General features: G+C 43.5%; 2 protein-coding genes across 2 annotated transcripts; both read left to right on the top strand.

Annotated features, from left to right (window-relative positions):
• The first annotated feature begins 4,802 nt into the window (after positions 1-4,802).
• On the top strand, positions 4,803-5,765 carry LOC118089672 (proto-oncogene Mas-like). Its single transcript, XM_035124440.2, has one exon. The coding sequence runs from the start codon at positions 4,803-4,805 to the stop codon at positions 5,763-5,765; it is 963 nt and encodes a 320-aa protein (XP_034980331.2).
• A 2,036-nt stretch (positions 5,766-7,801) lies between these two features.
• On the top strand, positions 7,802-8,688 carry LOC118089673 (mas-related G-protein coupled receptor member H-like). Its single transcript, XM_060278186.1, has 2 exons — positions 7,802-7,823; positions 7,856-8,688. Exons 1-2 carry the CDS (start codon positions 7,802-7,804, stop codon positions 8,686-8,688), a joined length of 855 nt encoding a protein of 284 aa, XP_060134169.1.
• Positions 8,689-13,377: the final 4,689 nt, after the last annotated feature.

The raw sequence follows: 13,377 nt of genomic DNA, 5'->3' as shown, positions 1-13,377 counted from the left end.
CGAAAATCAATATATGAGGTGTTGAATAGATATAAGACTTAATAGAATGTAAAATATCATGCTGGCTGTTGCTGTTAGAGGCATCAAGTATCAAAAAGTTAAATATGGGGGGGGATGGGCCACCTATGGAGATTTGGTGATGGAGATGGATAACCAGTGGAAACAAAAACCTTATGAGGAAATAAAAAACCTGGTAAATGATTGGCTGCATTATTGTCAAACAAATGAATGTTTACAGAAGACAAAAAGAAAAATGAATGTGAATATATAAGATCTAGTTTGAATTCGATTTTTTAAGCAATAAAGTAAAAATGCTGTCAATAATGTATAAGTTGCTTTTGGAATGGCATACGAAATATGAAGAAGCTAAATCTGTAATGATACATTGGGCAAAAGATACTGGGCATAACAATTAGAAGATTGGGAAATATTGTGAAAAGATGGAATAAATTTTACTGCATGCAGTTTGCTCAAAGAAAATGTAATGAAAATGATGTATAGATGGTATATAATGCCAGTGAAACCAGGGGCGTTCCTAGGCGCTTTGACGCCCGGGGCGTCAAAGCAGGCAGCACCCCAGGGGGTGGGGCACCGCTACGCGCTGCAGTGCCGTGACGTCACGATGTGCAGGCGGGGTGCTCGTCACTGACCCACTGTGGTTTGTCGCCCCCTGCGCTCTCCCTGCGGCGCGGAGAGCACAGGGACAGCACATGGACAGCGTTCGTCGGCCGAGGGAGCAAGCGGCTTCCTCCCTCGGCCGAAGCATGCTCCCGATGGAGCAGAGGGGCGGGGTCAGCGGCCCCGACTGACACCCCTCCAGGGTGTCACCAGGGCCCACACCCGGGGCTCCCCGCCCCTACTGCCCCCCACTTGCTCCACCCCTGAGTGAAACTAACAAAAATGTATAGAACAAATAACCAATGTTGGAAATGTAAAGAAAAAGATGGCACCTTTAATCATATGTGGTGGGAGTGTAAGGAGGTGAAGGCTTTCTGGGAATATGATATATAATGAACTTTAAAAAATGTTGAAATATACATTTATATAAAAAAAACAACCCCAGAAGCCTTCTTATTAGGTATTGCAATTAGAGAAATACTTAAGGAAGATAAAAAAATGTTTTTATATGCAACAACTGCAGCAAGAATATTATTAGCCCAAAGATGGAAACAAGAAGAGATACCAATGAAATAAGAGGGGGAAATGGCGACTTAAAACAACACATTTGAGTAAAAGCAGGGATGGAGAGAACAGAGGGGGGGGAATGGCAATTTTAAATAAAGCAGTGGTTTGAGTTAAATACCTTCAAGCAATGGCATATATGAGGATGCTACATCCTTGGGGGAATCTGATATGAGGAAAGTGGAGGCTGTAAACAATGGAAGAGTTTTGAGTGGTTAGCGGGGGTTACATGTGTGTGTGTGTGTGGGGGGGAAATCTACAGGAAATTGCCACTTTGCAGCAGAAACTTCTCATGGCTCTTTTGTTACTGTATCCATTGGCTGCAATATTCCCTGTGTTTTTGTACTTTTTTGTATGTACATTATTATGTTAACCGGGTTGAGCATGGATAGAAAGAAGCATACTGTACTATGGTATTAGCAATCAATAAATGAATATCACTTTATCAAGTCACAGAGTTGTTAGCTGTTTCCTGCTTCCCAGTGACTTGTTAACCAACTTTTCTCAAGTGTACTTTCTACAACAGTGAGACTTAAGGCGGCAACAACCGCCTCCTAATTTTGCTGATGGCTATCTTGATCACCAGTAAAGAAACAGTTTCTTCTTGTCACAAGATGTTGACAAACTGATTAAGAGCAGACGAAGCGGAGAGGAAAATTTACAGGACATCTTGAAGTCAGCTTGGTCAGACTTACAAGTTTTCCTTGCGACTTGGGGATTGCATTGATTCCTACAAATCCTTTGATTGCCTACTTTCCCCAGCACAGAACGCTGTTACTCCCGCTTCCTCCTGCTCATGGTATCTGAGCCACAGGTTATCACAGGTATGTGAATTTACTTCATCTGCAAGGGTAGCAGGAGTTATAGGGATCCCAGGTGGCACTGGACTAGGAAAGAATGAGTTCTGGAGATCTCAGTGCCCGGTGGCCTTAGTAGCTTCACGTCCAACACTATGAATGACCCTTCCAACACCCTACTGATGTTTGTCCCAAATCAACAGTAAATAGCAGGTTTTCATAGGAATAAGCAATGGCCACACAAATGGAAGTGTGGATTTTGTATCCAAAATCTGAAGTAGAGTGGTTTGCATGCAGAAGATTCGAGATACAGTCTCTGCCAGGTAGGGTTGGGAATTGCCTTGTCTGAAATGTGAGGATCTATCACCAGTCTTTTCTGGATGCTTTCCCTAGCTCAGTGGATATTACTAAACTAGCTCAACAAATGAAAGGAATCAGTAGCGTAGGACGATAGGGACGGTTGGTGGAGTGGCAACCAGGGCAGCGCGATCCCAGGGGCACCATCGCGGCTGCCCGCCCCGCCCCCAAAACGCTCCCCGGCACCCCTGCACACCCTGCCCCAAAATGCGTACCACTCCCCACCCCCAGAACACACGCCACGTCCTTGGGGGTAGTGCGCCTGCTCTCTGCCCCCGGTGGCAGAGCATGAAGCTCCGCCACTGATCGGAATTGGTGTAAGCCAACTTCCTAACTAAGTCAATATTAACCGACTTAAATAAGTCACAACCAAGTGCTTTGATTTCAGTGGGTCGATTCAGAGTATGGCTTAATCAAATAGCATCCAAAGTATTGGGTTACACGTATATCCATCCATGTCATTAGGGAAACATCAAAGAGTTCCTGAATGCTTGGCAGAGCCTAACTGTGTATAATTATAAATGTGCCCAACTCTATGCACAAATTCAGCTGAATGTGCAGACACAGTAAAGATCTGCTTTCACAATCCTGCCCCCTTCTATGCACTTATATGCATGGTCTTTTATGGGAAGAGGACTAATATAACACATCCCCATATATTCAATTACATAAATTAATCCAGTTTAAAGTCTCTCAGGAACCCTTCCTCCAAGGATCTTCCCCTGCTCATAAATCAAAAGAAAATTGAGACATTCCTTGATTGATGTCAGTCAATCACATATGCCCACCTAGCTGTACCTCTTGTTTCAAAGTGAAGTAACTGGTGCTGTGGTCTTAAACCACTGAGCTTCTTGGGCTTTCCAATTGGAAGGACAGTAGTTTGAATCCGCACCATGGGGTGAGTTTCTGTTGCTCTGTCCCAACTTCTGCCAGCCTAGCAGTTAGAAAGCACATCAGTGCAAGCAGATAAATAGGTACCGCTGCAGCGAGAAGGTGAATGGCATTTCCGTGCGCTCTGGCACTCATCACAGTGTCCCATTGTGCCAGAAGTGGTTTAGTCATGCTGGCCACATGACCTGGTGTCCGTGGACAAACGCCGGCTCCCTTGGCGTGAAAAGTGAGATGAGTGTCGTACCCACTGGCGGAGGAACGGGGGGGGAGTGCACCCCCCAGACACACTCCGCGCACTCCCCACTGTGCAGGGTGCCACGCCCCCACGGGCACTGCATCACACCCCGGGATGCATGCCATGCCCCTGCGACGACGTGCCACACGTGCTACGCCCCTGCCTGCTCTCCGCCCCCGGTGCAAGAGCATGCAGCTTCGCCACTGGCTGCACCCCATAGTCGCCTTTGACCAGACTTAACCATGAAGGGCTCCTTTACTTTTACTTTACTCACTTCTTGTTTCAGATTAGCCACTTCTAGACACTCTTGTGCCAACCGTGAAATCGTGGCCTATGGCATACACATAATTTTTCAAGGAGATCAAGGCCATTCTGTTCAGGTAGGGCATTTCATGTATGCTTCTTTATTACATCCATAGTGACCCAAGGAGCTTATGATCTAAAACTGAACAAAGGATGTGAGGCTAAGAAGAAAAGATTACCCAGTTATTTCAATTACCTATACTTAGCCTGAGTTATAGGCATGGGAAATGAAGACTTATGCTATGAAGTTCAAGTGGATGGTGTGTTTCACAGAGACTCTCTGAAATCTCTCATATATTCAGAGTTGGCCAGCCCATGAAACAAGATGAGACAACCACCTCAAGTGGCAAGGTCCACCCAGGGCAGCAGATCCCACTGTCAGTCTTTCTCTCTCCTCCCTCCTCCCATGTGTTCCTGGTGTACAACCTCTTCTTTCCTGGTAGGGAGGGGGGACATTTCTGGGTCTTCCTTAGGTGCTTAAATGTCTTGGGTTGGACCTAGTTAGAGGCGGGTAGCCGTGTTGGTCTGAGACGAAACAAAATAAAAAAAATTCCTTCAGTAGCACCTTAAAGACCAACTAAATTTTTATTTTGGTATGAGCTTTCGTGTGCATGCACACTTCTTCTGTTTCAGTGTATCTGAAGAAGTGTGCATGCACACGAAAGCTCATACCAAAATAAAAACTTAGTTGGTCTTTAAGGTGCTACTGAAGGAATTTTTTTATTTTACCAAAATAAAAATTTGGTTGGTCTTTAAGGTGCTACTGAAGGAATTTTTTTATTGGGTTGGACCTTTATATATTTCCATAGCTGTGCTAGTTCCACCAGCATCTTTTCCTGGAAATGAAATAGCAAGAATCATTTCACCGACAGTGCACTTTGAAATAGATAAAGGCGCAGAAGTTGAAGCTGAAAATCTTTACCTTCCTGTTTCTTTGTGTATTTTGATTAACAAAGACCAGCTCCACCATTTTCTCATTTCTTCCAGCAGCTGTTCCTACACCAAAAGAAGCATAAAAGCAACGGTTTATTGCAATGATGAATTACACCCTCCCGTCACTGCCCTCTTTAAATGCTGGAGAGGAATATAATGGAACATACAATGAAACTGTTCTCTCTAACAATAGCCGCAGTGAGAATGATTCTGGATTGACATTAGGACAATATATATGGCATACCAGTCTTTTTTTAATAAGCATTTTTGGACTTTGGGGGAATGGGACTGTTATGTGGCTGCTTGCCTTCTGCCTTAAGAGGACTCCTTTCACCACTTACATCCTGAACCTCTCCGTGGCTGACTTTGGTTTACTCACAGTTGTGTTTATTAGTAGAATATGTTTGGTATCAGACTTCTTAACTTACCTTGCAGATGAAATGCTTGTGTTGATTTTCCTATTTGTGTACACCACTGGTCAATTTCTACTGACAGCCATCAGCATTGATAGGTGCGTGGCTGTCCACTTCCCACTTTGGCATCGATGCCACCGACCACCAAATATGTCCACCACTGTTTGTGCCTCAATATGGGGACTTTCTTTTATTTCCCCTGCAATTTGCTTCACTCTCTTTCTGGCTGATTTCGATGTTTATATCATAGAGATCATTCAGTTTATTGCGAATGGCTTCCTTTGCCTCCCACTCATGACTATCTCCACTCTTATCCTTTTTGTCAAGGTCTGCTTTAAATCACACCAAAGGAAGAGGGGGAAACTTCTAATTATAGTCCTGCTTGCTCTCTTCTTCTTCATCATTTTTTCTTTTCCAATTAATGCCCTTTTCATCACTGTTTATATTCTTGATTCAAATCCTCCTTCTTTCTTTCAATATGCCTTCTTTTATGCCTATCTGAATAGCTGTATTAACCCTTTGATTTATTTCCTGGTTGGAAGACAGAAAAGAGGCAGACCTAGGAGGAACATGAAAGCCATACTCCAGAATGCTTTCAAGGAGGAAGAAAACCTCCAAGAGGCAGTAGATGCACCTGTGGAAACTCAGTTATGATAGCTCCAAAAGATCATCACTTTTGTCTTTATCACTGTAATTCTGATTACACAGTCTAGTTACTGTTGGTTGCATTGCCTAACACAGAATTATTGTTATATCAAAAACAAAAAACTTGCCGAAAAATTATTTTGACTCATTTGAAAAAAATAAATGTCAGTGAGTCATCAACCATGTTCTAAAATTCCCCTTTGGCAAAACCCACTGACAACCTAGGGATAACCAGACACCCTTTGAGGTATCTTTGATCCCATCTTTTGGCTTTCTTTGAAATTCTTCACATGCTTCATCTTTGAAGGAGTCTCCAAATTTGCTCCAAGCTCTGTTTTTGCTGATATTTTGCTTGCAGCTCGAGATGTGGTCTGGCCATTACTGATACAGAAGAGCACATGTGACTATCCTACCTACCTGCTGCAGTATGTCCAGGTGGCATTTACATAGGTAAGGTAAAGGGACCCCTGACCATTAGGTCCAGTCGTGACCGACTCTGGGGTTGCGGTGCTCATCTCGCGTTATTGGCCGAGGGAGCCAGCATAACAAAGCCGCTTCTGGCGAACCAGAGCAGCACATGGAAATGCCATTTACCTTCCCACTGTAGCGGTACCTATTTATCTACTTCACTTTGGCATGCTTTCGAACTGCTAGGTTGGCAGGAGCTGGGACCGAGCAACGGGAGCTCACCACATTGCAGGGATTCGAACCGCCGACCTTCTGATCGGCAAGCCCTAAACTCTGTGGTTTAATCCACAGCTCCACCTGCATCCCTTGGCATTCACATAGTGAGCATAAAAGAAGCCTTTTGGGATGGGAAAAACCAGTAGGATATGGTTGACTACAGGTATAAACTTTACAGAAGGATGACCATGGTAAAAATCCCATAAGGCACAGATGGTGTGTGAAGAAATACCTTGTTTGAGTATTTCAATCCCAAGTTTGAGTATAATGAGTGCATAAGAAATATTCACAAATTACCAGCTGCAACTAGTCATGTCCCTTATGGTAGTTTTTACATTGGCTAAAATATTACGTGTTTTTGTACCTCCCCCCCCCCCTCTACATCCGTTCTGATTCCGTTAACCAGATTGAGCCTGGAAATGTAAAAGCATGGTATGACTAATCAATAAATGAATTTCACTTGATCAAGTCACAGAGCCATTAGCTGGTTCTCCCTTCCCTACCATTTGCAAACTAATTTTTCTCAGTAGTTTCTTTCTGCTATATGAGACTTTAGAGTGTAATCTCCACTTTAATTTCGACAAACACACTCTGACACAATCAATATCACGTTATTTATTTAAGATTTCTTAGTCACTTCCATGACAATATGAAAGTTGAAATATAAAAAAATGTCCAGTAGCACCTTAGAGACCAACTAAGTTTGATCTTGGTATAAGCTTTTGTGTGCATGCACACTTCTGAACAACAAACCTAGTTGGTCTCTAAGGTGCTACTGGACACCTACTTAGGACGAGATGGTTTATTAGTGGCTCGGAGCTACCAACATCAGTCTGACCAAACTGCAGGAGGCAGTGGAAGACAGGAATGCCTGGCGTGCTCTGGTCCATGGGGTCACAAAGAGTTGGACACGATTAAATGACTAAACAACAACAGCAAAGGTGCTACTGGACATTTTTTATATATTTTTTATATATTTTGACTGTGTCAGACCAACATGGCTACCTAACTGAATATAAAAGTTGAAGCCTTAAACAGACACTCCTCCTCATCCAGCCAGTCCCTGACATTAGTTTTTTTACTGAAGAGGCAGCCTGAAATGGAGATGAAACAGATGAGCCATTTCACCTTAAAAATTAACTCTCATATTAGGAATTAACTCAAGAATTAACTCACAAAGACAAGAAAGAGTAGGCTGAAAAGCTTTAGCTTCATCTTTATTCATTATCAAAGACTAATCCCACCCTCTCCACCCCCAGCAGACATATCTACACAAGAAGAAGCACAACAGCAACAACTGAGTTCAATGGCCAGTTTCAGCCCAATGGCCCTGTCTCCTTTCAATGCTGAAGGTGGCCATTATGGAGAAGACAATGCAACTTGGTTCTCCAACAACAGGAGTTATGATTATCCAGAAAGTATTTCAGATATTGACATAGAAGGATATATTTTGTCTATATTCACAATTTTAATTTGCATTTTGGGGCTTTTAGGGAATGGGACTGTCGTCTGGCTGCTTAGCTTCTGCATTAAGAGGAACCCTTTCACCATTTACATCCTGAACCTCTCTGTTGCTGACTTGGGTGTAGTCACAGCTAACTGTTTTATGGAAATAATTTGGTATGCAACAGGAATGTATGATGGACCTGTGTATCATTTTCTTGAAGATGTCTTTCAAGTAATGTACAGTGCTGGTCAATATCTACTGACAGTCATCAGCATTGACAGGTGTGTGTCAGTCCTCTTCCCAATTTGGCATCGATGCCACCGGCCAGCAAATTTGTCCAATACTTTGTGTTCTGCAATATGGGTACTTTCTAACTTACTCTGTGGAATTAACTTCACCCTCCGCCTGACTGAAATGGTGGCCAATTATACCATGAAACACAACCAGTATGCTGTGAACGGCATTCTTTGCCTCCTGCTCATGACTATCTCAACTCTAATTCTGTGCCTCAAGGTCTCCTTCAAATCACAACAGCGAAGGCGGGGTAAAACTCTAATAATCATCTTGCTTGCTCTTCTTTTCTTCATCATTTTTTCGTTTCCACTGAATGCCTATTACATCAGTGGTTATGTTTTTGATTCAGACTCTACCATTTACGTAAATCATGTCTACTTATCTGCCTGCCTGAACAGCAGTATTAATCCTTTGATCTATTTCCTGGTTGGGAGACAGAAGAGAGGCAGACCCAGGAAGAGCATGAAAGCTATTCTACAGAATGTTTTCAAGGAGGAGGAAAACTGAACAGAGAAAGCGGAGACCTCTGCTGAAACAAAGTTCTGATGTGCTCAGAATACCATCACTTTTATTTAGTTTATACAATGACATTCTAGTTTCTACTAAGCAAATGTCCATAACTGCAGGCCAAATTATTTTGACTTAGAATCATAGAAGCATAGAATTGTAGAGGTGGAAGGGACCATGAATCATAGAATCATAGTGTTGGAAGAGACCACAAGGGCCATCCAGTCCAACCCCCTGCCCAGCAGGAAACACCATCAAAGCATTCCTGGCATATGGCTATCAAGCCTCCTCTTAAAGACCTCCAAAGAAGGAGACTCCACCACAATCCTTGGCAGCAAATTCCACTGTCGAACAGCTCTTACAATCAGAAAGTTCTTCCTAATGTTTAGGAAGTCTAAGCCCTTCAAAGTCCTTTAGTCCAAGTCAGGCATCCCCAAACTGCGGCCCTCCAGATGTTTTGGCCTACAACTCCCATGATCCCTAGCTAACAGGCCCAGTGGTCGGGGAAGATGGGAATTGTAGTCCAAAACATCTGGAGGGCCGAAGTTTGGGGATGCCTGGTCCAAGCCCTTCAAAGCCACCATTCTACATTTGGAGTGGGGAGAGGGACCTGAAAAATGAAAACCCTGGAACATGAAGAAGTTTCCCGTGCCCACCCACTTCTGTATTGCAACCTTGCAAAAGGTTCCTTCTTGGATAGATACTTAAGGGTGGGGAGTTCCATATTTTGAGCTCATCAACAGAGAATGAGCAGAGCTCTTTATTGAAGTAGGAGGGCTTTAGTCAGTTGCGGTTGATAGATTTGGAGAGGAAGAGATAATTGCCACTAACTTACAAAGCAGTAAGGGCAGAAGGTGTGGTGGGGGACGCATTATGTAGAATCAGGTTAAGGCATTTGTTGTGGAAGTGGGAAGGTCTAGAAATCCCATGAATTCAACTGGGAGGGAGGAATCCAAATATTTGAGTGATTGGTTCAGGCAGATGAGTTTTGGATAGCCGACCCTCCTATCCTCTACATCCCATTGATTCTGCTTCTACATGACAGTAACTCTTATTTTAGGGGAACTGGGGTCTGGCAAACCTGCCCGCCCCCAACTGAGCAGGTGCAAACAGGGTTCCTCCAGTTTCCAGTGATGCTACTGCTATAGGACATGTCAGGCTTTGGGAGAGTGACTTCTTCCCTCCCTTTGGCCATGGAAAATGAGTCTCTTACCATTTAAAGAGATTTTAATGATCACAGCTCAAGAATAAAGAATCCTTCTCAGAGGAAAGGTGCTCCCAATTAAGGTTCCCACCCACTTCCCCCTTAGTCACTACCGCTGCATATAACCTGATCTCACAACCACAGTGGTTTTTTTGTATAGTCACCTTATCTGCTCCACTATTCCACTTTTTGTTCACCTTGCTGTTCAACCCCCCCCCCCCCGTTTCTTCCCAACTTTTGTCTTCAGAACTATGCCCCTCTGCAAACCGCTGTTCCAAATCTATGCTTCTCCACTGCTTTTGGGCAGCTTCAGGAACCTGGTGAGGAGCAGAGGGAGGGGGAGGCTCCCACCATTCCTCATTAGAGCTGTACACCTGGTTTCTGATAGAACATTGCCTTGTACAGTCAATGAAGGAGGGAGATCTTCCCAACCCTCCAGGATGCCTTTAAAAAGTGTGTGTGTGTGTGTGTGTGTGTGTGTGTGTGTGTGTGTGTGTTGTTTTTTATATATAAAAATGCTTCTTACATTTCTGTAAACTCCTTTGAGATTTTCTACCATCAAGCAGTATATAAATATTATGAAATAAAAAATAGATACATCTGCATGTATGTCTGAGTTTCTTGTGTACCCATGACCATGCTAACCAGCTAAAGCAGGCACCCCCAAACTTCAGCCCGTCAGATGTTTTGGACTACAATTCCCATCAACCCTGACCACTGGTCCTGTTACCTAGGGATCATGGGAGTTGTAGGCCAAAACATCTGGAGGGCCTCAGTTCGGGATGCCTGAGCTAGAGGATAGCAAAATGAAGACGAAACATGAAGACAAGACTCAGTAAAAATAGTTCCCTGATTGCATTGCAGAGTGTTGTCTTGTTCCTCATACCCTGCAATTTGCTAACCCACTTTTCTCAATAATGCCCTTCTGTGACATCAACCTCCTCCTATATTCACAATATTGATAACCATTGGAAAGTATATTCTAGTCACATGATGTGGGCAGAATTCTTAAAAGGTGAAGTGGGTGAAGCCCTAAACTTCATACAGGGAACTTGAGGACATACCTGGTTTTATTCCCATTGGGTTGTATTCATTTCTGCAAGCCTTCCAACCATCTACTTATTCCAGTGCTGAGTGCTGCATTTGCTGCCTCCCACTCACCATATCTGAAGATTGCTGATCAGCATTTTCTCACAGGTACGTGGGCTTCTCAAGCTGATGTACTGTATTTTTCTGTGTATAAGAAGCCCCCATGTATATTTTGGGGGGCTCCGGTTTAAGAAAATGGGTGGGGGGGAGATGTATTTGTGTAGAAGACGAGCCCCAGTTTTGAACATTATTTTAGAGTTTAAAAAAACATAGTCTTATACATAGAAAAGTATGGTAGTTTATTCACAAAAGCAGGAGGTGAACCATAGCTGAGTGGAAGAGATGTACATGGTTTGCAGCCAGGAAGGCCCTGGTTGAATCCCTGGAGTCTTGGGATATCAGCATGGGAGCCAAATCCGGTGCAAGTAGGAAATACTGGGCTATGCAGACTAACCATCTGCCTCATTAGGTTTCTACACTACCAATACAATGTAATAAATAATCTGCAGTTTATGATCTCATCTCTTCTAGCACACACCTGTACTTTAGACCAAATTAAGCTCTAATTAACAGGAGAACCTCTGCTTCTTTATGATGGCAGAGGAGGGTTTTCAGCAGGCAGAGAGCCCTAAATGGCCTCGGTCCAGTATACACTGAGGTCCAGCACCGAGGGCCTTCTGGCGGTTCCCTCATTTCGAGAAGCCAAGTTGCAGGGAACTAGGCAGAGGGCCTTCTCGGTGGTGGCGCCTGCCCTGTGGAACGCCCTCCCAACAGATGTCAAAAAGGAAAACAACTACCAGACTTTTAGAAGACATCTGAAGGCAACCCTGTTGAGGGAGGCTTTTAATGTTTAATAGATTACTGTGTTCTATTTTTCTGTTGGAAGCCGCCCAGAGTGGCTGGGGAGACCCAGCCAGATGGGTGAGGTATAAATAAATTATTATTATTATTATTATTATTATTATTATTATTATTATTATTATTATTATTTTGAACTCAGTACCTTCCTGCCTCCCGCATCCATGCCAGAGGGAGAGCCAGGTACCGAGATGAACTGCGAGTGAAGCCAGTCGCCCCCCCCCTGTCCCTGGGGGGAATTTGCAAGGATACTTTCCCTCAATCATCCTCATTTTTCCTTCACCAACAATCCCCCACTGTCATGGGAGCTGCCTCCATTAAGGCAGACCAGTACTGAAAGACAATACTGGGCTAGATGAACCAATGACACCTGTTAACTAGTCATAGGAGCCAACTACGTCCTTAATAAAATTTCAAGCCCCCCCCCCCCAAGTTGATGGGCACTGCTATTCAAACAGCGTGTGTGCACAGCATCATGTGATTGAATACACAGGGCAGGGCTTACCTGGGCCCCCCAATATTTTATTCAACATGGCACCCCGGTAACCAGTTCACCCCAAGAGCCTGAACCTGTGCCTGTCTGCAAGAATAAAATGACCACATACTTATGCCACTGAGCAATGACTTCCCTCCTGCCCTTGGCAATGAAGAACTTTGAATTTGAGTTGTTCACTTACCTGTGGCAAACTCTGGATCAGGTATTATGAATCAGAGAAACCAAGAGACAAAGAAACTCTATGCTGGAATAGATTGCAATCAGATAATTTGCAGAAACCAGAGAAACTCCGAAGTCCCAAGGGAATTTTGGTGTCTCAAGCTTACTGCAAAATGTGCAGGAACTCACACAAAACTCTTCATCTGTACTTAAACAGCTTGCCAGTATCATGCAATGAGGAAAATGATTGCCAGTGGATTATCAATATTGTCACCACCAAATTTAGGAGGAGATTATTCCCCTATTAGAATAGGTGGAAGAAAAGAAGGTTTCCAAGTGGTGAAGGAGGGTAAAATCAACTGACTATTTCAGGAGAAAAATAAAAAAATTCCTTCAGTAGCACCTTAAAGACCAACTAAGTTTTTATTTTGGTATGAGCTTTCGTGTGCATGCACACTTCTTCAGATACAGTGAAATGGAAGTTTCCAGGCACTTATGTAGAGAAGGGGTGGGGATGGGGATGGGGGATCACTCAGAAGGGTGGTGGAAATGGGTGATTGACTGACTGATAGCTGTTGATGACCGCAAACGACTGCAAATGGTTTTGCATGAAAAAGCAAGGGTTGAGATGGCTGAAGATCGCTTATCATGTATAATGAGATAAGAACCCGATATCTCTGTTCAAACCAGGTCCCTCCATGGTTTTGAGCTTGGTGATAAGTTGCAATTCAGCAACTTCTCTTTCCAGTCTATTTCTGAAATTCTTTTGTAGTAAGACAGCTACTTTGAGATCTTGTATAGAATGTCCTGGGAGATTGAAGTGTTCTCCTACTGGTTTTTCTGTCTTCTGGTTCCTGATGTCAGATTTATGTCCATTTATCCT

The sequence above is a fragment of the Zootoca vivipara genome, chromosome 8 (genome assembly GCF_963506605.1).
Source record: "Zootoca vivipara chromosome 8, rZooViv1.1, whole genome shotgun sequence".
NCBI lineage: Eukaryota > Metazoa > Chordata > Lepidosauria > Squamata > Lacertidae > Zootoca > Zootoca vivipara.
Note: the sequence above shows the minus strand (reverse complement) of the source record. Positions and strands in the feature narration are given on the sequence as shown.

Coding starts and splice junctions, on each gene's coding strand:
- LOC118089672 (XM_035124440.2), top strand. CDS start 4,803: ATGAATTACACCCTCCCGTCACTGCCCTCTTTAAATGCTGGAGAGGAA.
- LOC118089673 (XM_060278186.1), top strand. CDS start 7,802: ATGGAGAAGACAATGCAACTTG. Junction 7,824..7,855: donor GGAGAAGACAATGCAACTTG/GTTCTCCAACAA, acceptor ATGATTATCCAG/AAAGTATTTCAGATATTGAC.